This window comes from Trichechus manatus, unplaced genomic scaffold (assembly GCF_000243295.1).
Source record: "Trichechus manatus latirostris isolate Lorelei unplaced genomic scaffold, TriManLat1.0 scaffold00057, whole genome shotgun sequence".
Classification (NCBI taxonomy): Eukaryota; Metazoa; Chordata; class Mammalia; order Sirenia; family Trichechidae; genus Trichechus; species Trichechus manatus.
Window position 1 is genome coordinate 8,095,915 of NW_004443993.1, and position 8,041 is coordinate 8,103,955.

The 8,041-nt window shown below is 45.8% G+C and overlaps 1 protein-coding gene across 1 annotated transcript in view; it reads right to left on the minus strand.

Moving 5' to 3' along the window:
* The window catches only part of ADGRE1 (adhesion G protein-coupled receptor E1), a gene marked incomplete at its 5' end in the record, with an annotated part of 77,849 nt that overhangs the window by 28,020 nt on the left and 41,788 nt on the right, over positions 1-8,041 (minus strand). Inside the window, 3 exons of the mRNA XM_023733083.1 lie at positions 1,326-1,561; positions 3,778-3,972; positions 6,282-6,452. Coding sequence (XP_023588851.1) covers positions 1,326-1,561; positions 3,778-3,972; positions 6,282-6,452 — 602 coding nt within the window. The remainder of the gene's footprint in view (positions 1-1,325; positions 1,562-3,777; positions 3,973-6,281; positions 6,453-8,041) is intronic.

An 8,041-nucleotide genomic window follows, 5' to 3' on the forward strand; every position in this document is an offset into this window, starting at 1 on the left:
CCATCCCGCTCCTTGGAATATATCCTAGAGAAATAAGAGCCATCACACGAATAGATATATGCACACCCATGTTCATTGCAGCACTGTTCACAGTAGCAAAAAGATGGGAACAACCTAGGTGTCCATCAACGGATGAATGGATAAAAAAATTATGGTATATCCACACAATGGAATATTACACAATGATAAAGAATAACAATGAAGCCGTGAAACTTTGTATAACATGGTGGAAGCTGGAACTTATTATGCTGAGTGAATTTAGTCAGTCATAGAAGAACAAATACTGTATAAGATCACTATTATAAGAACTCAAGAAAAGGTGTAACACAGAATAAAACAGTCTTTGATGATTACGGGGGTGGGGAGGGAGGGTGAGCGTTATTCACTAACTAGACAGTAGATAAGAATCATCTCAGGCGAAGGAAAGGACAGCACACACTACAGGGGAAGTCAGCCCAACTGGACTAAACCAAAGCTAAAAAGTTTCCTGAATACAAGCAAATACTTTGAGAGACAGAGTAGCAGGGATAGGGGTCTTGGGACCATGCTTTCAGGGGACATCTAGGTCAACTGGCATAACAAAGCTTATTAAGAAAATGTTCTGCATTTGGTGAGTGGCGTCTGGGGTCTTAAAAGCTTGCAAGCGGACATCTAAGATGCATCATTTGGTCCCAACCACCTGGAGTAAAGAAGAATGAAGAACACCAAAGACACAAGGAAAGTATTAGCCCAAGAGACAGAAAGGACCACATAAACCAGAAACTTCATCAGCCTGAGACCAGAACTAGATGGTGCCTGGCTACCACCAATGACTGCCCTGACAGGGAACACAACAGAGTCCCTGACGGAGCAGCAGGAAGATGGGATGCAGAACTCAAATTCTAGTAAGAAGACCAGACTTAATGGTCTGACTGAGACTGGAGGTACCCTGGAAAGCATGGCTCCTGGACTCTGTATCAGCCCAGAACTAAAACAATTTCCAAGGCCAACTCTTCAAACAGGGATTGGACTGGACTGTGGGACATAAAGTTATACTCGTGAGGAGTGTGCCTCTTCGTCAAGTAGATACAAGAGACCAAAGGGGAAGCTTCTGTCCAGAGGTGAGATGGGAAGCCAGAGAGGGTTAAGAGCTGTTTGAATGGACATGGGGAGTCAGGGGCGGAAAGGAGAAGTGTGCTGTTGCAGAATGGGGTGAGCAATTAGGGTCGCATAACAATGTATGTATAGAATTTTGTATGGGAGACTAACTTGAAATGTAAACTTCATTTAACTACAACAATAAAAAAGGAAAAAAAAGGGTCTTCAGGGAGAGGGATGTCACTCACCGATTATGCATCCCGTAGCCCTGTGGCTGTGCACTGGCAGAAATAACCACCACAAGTCCCGGGAGCCCATAGCCAAAGGCACAGAGGTGCAGCATCTTGATGTTGTGAGCGCTGAAGCAGTTCACCACCTTCAGGTTCCTGACCATCAGGAAGAGCATCACAGCTTCCAGCAGCATCCAGAAGAAGCAGGCGAGGAAAAGGTAGTGCAGGGTGCCTGCGATGATGGCACAGCTGGTCTGAAGAGGAGAAGCATGCATACTCAGGGACCCCCTCCCCAGGGAGCAGGCTCAGGGCTGTGGGGAGGGCAGGGGAAGGGCTGCCTTGACTGGAGTTCCTCAAACGTGGCCATTCATTCACTCCACAAATATTTATTTATTTCTAACATGTCTCTAGTGGATATTTGCTGTTTTCACCACACAGCACCCATTCTGCCATGTTCACTAACAGATCTCCAAATTCCTCCAGCAGAAGAATGCTTTGCCCCCACGAGAGTAGGAAAAGAACCCAGTTGGGCCACCAGATGTTATGGTTAAGAAAAAATTCTTGACTGTAAGTGGCACCATCCCTTTGGAAGGGTGGCCAGCCATCCCCATTTGCCTGGTATTGTGGTTATTCAGGATGGGTGACTTTCAGTGCTAAAACCAGGGGAGTTTGGGGCAAACTGGATGGCTGATCACCCTACTTTAGGAGATGTTTAGAGATATGTTGTTGTGTGCCATCAATTCCAACTCATAGTGAACCCATGCAACGGAGTAGAACTGCCCCATAGGGTTTCCTAGGCTGTAATCTTTTCAAGAGCAGATCACCAAGTCTTTTCTCCCACAGAGCTGCTGGGCTGGTTCGAACCAATGACCTTTTGGTTAGAAGCCAAGCACTTAACCATAACACCACCAGGGATCCTTGTTTGGCAATACGGGGGTCAGCAAACTTTTCCCCATGGGTCATCTGATTGTTTTTGTAAATAAAGTTTTATTGGCACACAGCCACACTCATTTACATCTTGTTTATGGTGCTTTCACCGTATAACAGCAGAGTGGAGTAGTTGAGGCAAAGACTTCACTGTCTCCAAAGCCAAAAGTATTTACTATCTGGACCTTTACAGGAAAAGTTTGCTGACCTGTGGTCAAAATGTTGAGCAGAGAGCTAGGAGCATTTCTTTCTCAAGCTAGGCATTCTGCAGTGAGGGGGGCGGTTTTGCATAAAGAATGATCATCCCACACAAAATGCCAATAGCACTCCTTTTGGGAAACTCTATATGCGTCTGGCACCGTCATAGGAGATGAACTGGCCAAAGTTCTTGCCCTCATGGAACTCACAGTCTAGTGGTTTGTTTGTTGAGTGTCATTGAGTCTATTCTGACTCATGGTGACTCCATACGACAAAGCAGAACCACCCCATAGACTGTGATCTTTATGGGAGCAGATCACCAGGCCTTTCTCCCATGGAGCCGCTGTGTGGGTTCAAACTGCCAATCTTTAGGTGTCATCAAGTCAATTCCAGTTCATAGCAATTCCATGTGACAGAGTAGAACTGCCCCATAGTATTTTCTAGGCTGTAATCTTTATGGGAGCAGATCGCCAGGTCTTTCTCCCAAGAGCCTCTGGGTGGGTTCAAACAGCCAACATTTTCGTTAGCAGCTGAGTGCTCAACCATTGCACCACCAGGGCTCCTTACAGTCTAGTGGGGGACGTAGAAAGTAAAATAACAAATAATTAATAAGATTTCAAAGAAGAGCTGGGGGAAATAAAAATAAACTAGAGTGACAGGAGAAAGTATGGCTTCTCAGCTGTGGCAATATTGACATTTGGGCCAGATAAGTCTTGGTTGTGGGGGACGTCTTGTGCACTGTAGGGTGTTGAGCAGTGTCCCTGGCCTCCACCCACTAGATGCCAGTAGCACTACAACCCTTCACTGGTGACAACCACAAATGTCTCCAGACATTGCCAAGTGGGGACAAAATCGTCTCCCACCCCAGTTGATAACCACTGGTATGCTGTTGTTGGGTGCCATCGAGTCAATTCCACTCATAGAGACCCCACAGGACAAAGTAGAGCTGCCCCATAGGGTTTTCTAGGCAGTAATCTTTATGGGAGCAGATCGCCAGGTCTTTCTCCCGCAGAGCTGCTGGGCGTGTTTGAACTGTTGACCTTCCGGTTAGCAGCTGAGCATGTAACTGTTGCACCACCAGGGCTCCTGAACCACTGGCATAGAGAGTGACAACAAGAGGGACCACATTAGATGAGGGAAGTGATTTTAAGCTGAGACCTATTACAAGAAGGAGTCAACCAGACAAGGAGCTGAGGGAGGAGTGTTATGGGCAGAGGGAACAGCAGGTGCAAAGGCCCTGAGGCAGGCCCAAGCACACAGGGAGTTGGATGGGGATGAGCAGAGGCAGATGTGGAGACCATGGGTCTGGGTGGGATATGGGGGCACAGCTGAAGGGGTGTGAGACCTGGTTGTCGGTCTTGTCTACACCGGCGAGGAAGAGCATCTTGGCCAGGAAGAGGCACCCGCAGAGGTGCAGGTGGAGGTAGGTGTTGTGGTTACGGATGGCACGACACAGCAGGAACGTGGCAATGGCCAAGGCGAGGCACACCAGGGAGATGACCATGCCCACGTGGCTAATCACGTACAAAGAAAACTCCATCTGTCAGCAAGGAGAGCTGCTGTTAGCCTCAGAGAGGGAGCACTATCTCCCAGGCAGGAAAAAGAATTATCCAGACCCCTGTCTTGGGCAGAAAGGTCTCAGGGCCTTTTCTCCCTCTGATCCTCAGCGTGAACTGGATATTGTCTGTCATTCTTCCTTGTCATCCAGCAGCACCCGTTCCCACCCTGTGCTATGCCTACCCCATTCATTACCAGGGCTGGATGTCTACCAACTACATTTCCCGGAACCCCCCAGGGCTAAGGTCCGAGACGTGATTTAGGTTCTCCAATGAGATGCATCTGTGAAGGTTTGGAAGGCAGAAGGGACTCATACATCACCTTTCTGCAGTGATGGTGGAAGACAAGGGGGCTTAGCAGGCAAGAGTTAGCCATGGACATTCCAGCTGTCCAGTCCCCAGTTTCACGAGCATGGGAATAACATGGGCACAGGAGTTTCTGACCTGTGTATCCCAGCTTCCAGGGGGAAGCCAAAACCTGAGTGGCAGCCTCCAACTTCAACTCCTTTATCCCTTTCCATGATTTCGTGAGCTTTAAATTCCCTGTGTTAAATCCCTTTCTGCTTGAAATACCTGGAATGGTTTCTGTTCCTTGAACTGAACCCCAACTGATTTGTGGACATTCAGAGAATCCCCAACTTCTGGAAGGGGAACATAACAAGCCAAGTCCTTCCCCTATGCCATTATTCATAATTAATTTTTTACATTTATTTGAGTGTTGTCTGTGTATACCACCTTATGTTAAAGATACACCAGACACCATCTCGTGGGCTCCTTTCTGTGATATTGTTACAAAGTGGTTAGGAAAATGGACTGCAGTTCTGCCAGTTTGCAGCTGTATGAGCTTGGGCAAGACACTTTAATTGTTCTGTGCTTGTTTCATCTTCTGTTTTTTAAAAAGGATAATAATAGTAACTACTTTATAGGGTTGTTTTGGGAGGATTGAATGAAAATACTTAAAAGTACTTACAACTGTGCCAGAAATTCACTGCCGTCGAGTCAATTCCAACTCATAGCAACCCTACAGGACAAAGTAGAACTGCCCCATAGGGTTTCCAAGGCTGTAAATCTTTTCGGAAGCAGACTGCCACATCTTTCTCCACTGGAGCGGCTGGTGGGTTTGAACCACTGACCTTTCAGTTAGCAACCAACTGCTTAACCACTGTGCCACCAGGGCTCCTTTGCCAGAAACATAGCACGTACTATATAAGTGTAACTATCGTCATTTTTTCTTCTTTTTCTCGTTTCTGAAATGAGAACTCAGCTCAGATAGGTTAAGTGACTTGACCAAGGTCACACAGCTAAAAAGTGATAGAGATGGGACTTGAAACTAGGCCAGTCTTGATCTGGAGCTAGCTCCCTTAAGGCCCAACCCATGTGTATGGTTGCTGCTGTGTGTCGTCAAGTCAATTCCAACTCATAGTGACTCTATGGGACAGAGTAGAACTGCCCCATAGAGTTTCCAAGACTGTAAATCTTTACAGGAGCAATTGCCACGTCTTTTCTTCCATGGAGCTGCTGATGGGTTTAAACCATTGACCTTTCGGTTAGCAGCTGAGCGCTTAACCATTGCACCACCAGGGCTCCTTGTCCTAAGCCATATGGTCCTCTAATTAGCATTTAAGGAATCCTGCCAGGGAATTGAGCCTCAAGTCTGGAGTGAGAGGCAAGTACTCTGTCTCACCACCACACCAGTGAGAATGGCTCTCTCTCTTCTGCGTCCAGGCGTTCACCAAGACCCATGTCATATTCCATCTCCTTCCCAATCTCCCCCAGCTCTTACCAAAACAGCTCTGAATCCATACAGCACAATCTCTTGCTCCAATTGTATGGTTTAGTGGAAAGAGCATGAAAAGAGCATGACCTTTGGATCCAGACTGACCTGAGTTCGAATCCCACCTCCACCACTTACTGGCTTCATTACTAGACAGGCTACTGAGACTCAGTCTCCATGTCTGTAAAATGGGTTTGACAAAACTGAACTGACAGGCTCCGTGTGAAGGATTAAAGCTAATGTGAAATAAAGAGCCTGGCACACAGGAGGTGCTGAGTAAACAGGATTTGTGATTGGTATTGTGCCTACACCTGTTTAGGGTCATTATTTCTCATTTTGTACACGAGTTTCATGAATTCCCCAAGAATAAAAGCCTGGCACACACCCCTCTGTCCCCATGACTGCCTCCCACAACACCCAAATCCATGAGGGACACATAATAGATATTTAGTAACTGTTTTCTCCTTGGGTTTGGGGCCAGAAAACTGGGGAGCCAGTGCACAGGCCACTGGTACTGACCGTGAGCTCTCCAGAAGCCATGATGACGGCCAAGTTCGCCATCCGATTACAGCTGCAGATGGTACGCATCTTGGAAGCCTCAAGGACCACACAGCCAGAGGGTGTCCACCTCCCGCCCTCCACGTCCGTGCTCCAGGAAACACATATAGGCTTATCAAACTTCTGCTTTGGCTGAAAAATCAAAGGCCCTGGTCACCCAAGAATTCCTCTCAAGTGGATTCAATGTGACTAACCTCCAGACCCATTTGGAGAAAGAAGATTGGGCTATGATCTATAGGGAATAGAGAAAAATGCAGATATTCCAATATGCAGTGATGGCCAATATGGTGGGGCAGCCCACACTCTAGTTGCTAGAGTAAACTCCCCTTTTCCTAAAATCCATGTTAAGATCTTCTGCATAGTCATTCCTTTGTTCACTTATTAATTCAACATGTTTCTGTTGTTGTTGTTAGGTGCCATTGAGTCAGTTCTGACTCACAGCAACCCTATGTACAACAGAACGAAACACTGCCCGGTCCTGCGCCATCCTCACAATCATTGTTATCATGGAGCCCATTGTAGCAGCCACTGTGTCAATCCATCTCATTGAGGGCCCTCTTCTCTTTCACTGACCCTCTACTTCACAAAACATGATGTCCTCCTCCAGGGACTGGTCCCTCCTGAAAACGTGTCTCAAGAACCTAAGACAAACTCTCGCCATCGTCCCTCCTAAGGAACAGTCTGGCTGTACTTCTTCCAAGACAGATTTGTTTGTTCTTCTGGCAGCCCATAGTATATTCAATATTCTTCACCAACACAATAATTCAAAGGCATCAATTTTTCCCATCTTCCTTATTCGTTGTACAGATTTCGCATGCATAGGAGGTGATTGAAAATACAATGGCTTGGATCAGGCACACCTTAGTCCTCAAAGTGACATCTTTGCTTTTTAACACTTTAAAGAGCTCTTCGGCAACAGATTTGCCCAGTGCAATACATCATTTGATTTCTTGACTGCTGCTTCCATAGGCATTGATTTTGGATCCAAGTAAAATGAAATCCTTGAGAACTTCAATCTTTCCTCTTTTTATCATGATGTTGCTTATTAATATACTTGTGAAGATTTTTGTTTTCTTTATGTTGAGGTGTAATCCATACTGAAGGCTGTAGTCCTTGATCTTCATCAGTAAGTGCTTCAAGTTCTCTTCACTTTTAGCAAGCAAGGTTGTGTCATCAGCATATTGCATGTTGTTAATGAGTCTTCCACCAATCCTGATGCCACATTCTTCTTCATATAGTTTGACTTCTTTAATTATTTGCTCAGCATACGGATTAAGTATGGTGAAAGGATACAATCCTGACGCATATCTTTCCTGATTTTAAACCACGCAGTATCCCCTCTTTCTGTTCAAATGACTGCCTCTCAATCTATGCACATGTTCTGCATAAGCACAATTAAGTGTTCTGAAATTCCCATTCTTCCCAATGATATCCATAATTTGTTATGATCCACACGGTCGAATGTCTTTGCATAGTCAAAACACAGGTAAACATCTTTCTGATATTCTCTGCTTTCAGCCAAGATCCATCTGACAGCAGCAATGATATCCCTGGTTCCATGTCCTCTTCTGAATCCAGCTTGAATTTCTGGCAGTTCGCTATCGATGTACCACTGCAACCAATTTTAAATTATCTTCAGTAAATTTTACTTGCAAGTGATATTAATGATATTGTTTGATAATTTCTGCATTCTGTTGGATCACCTTTCTTTGGAATGGGCA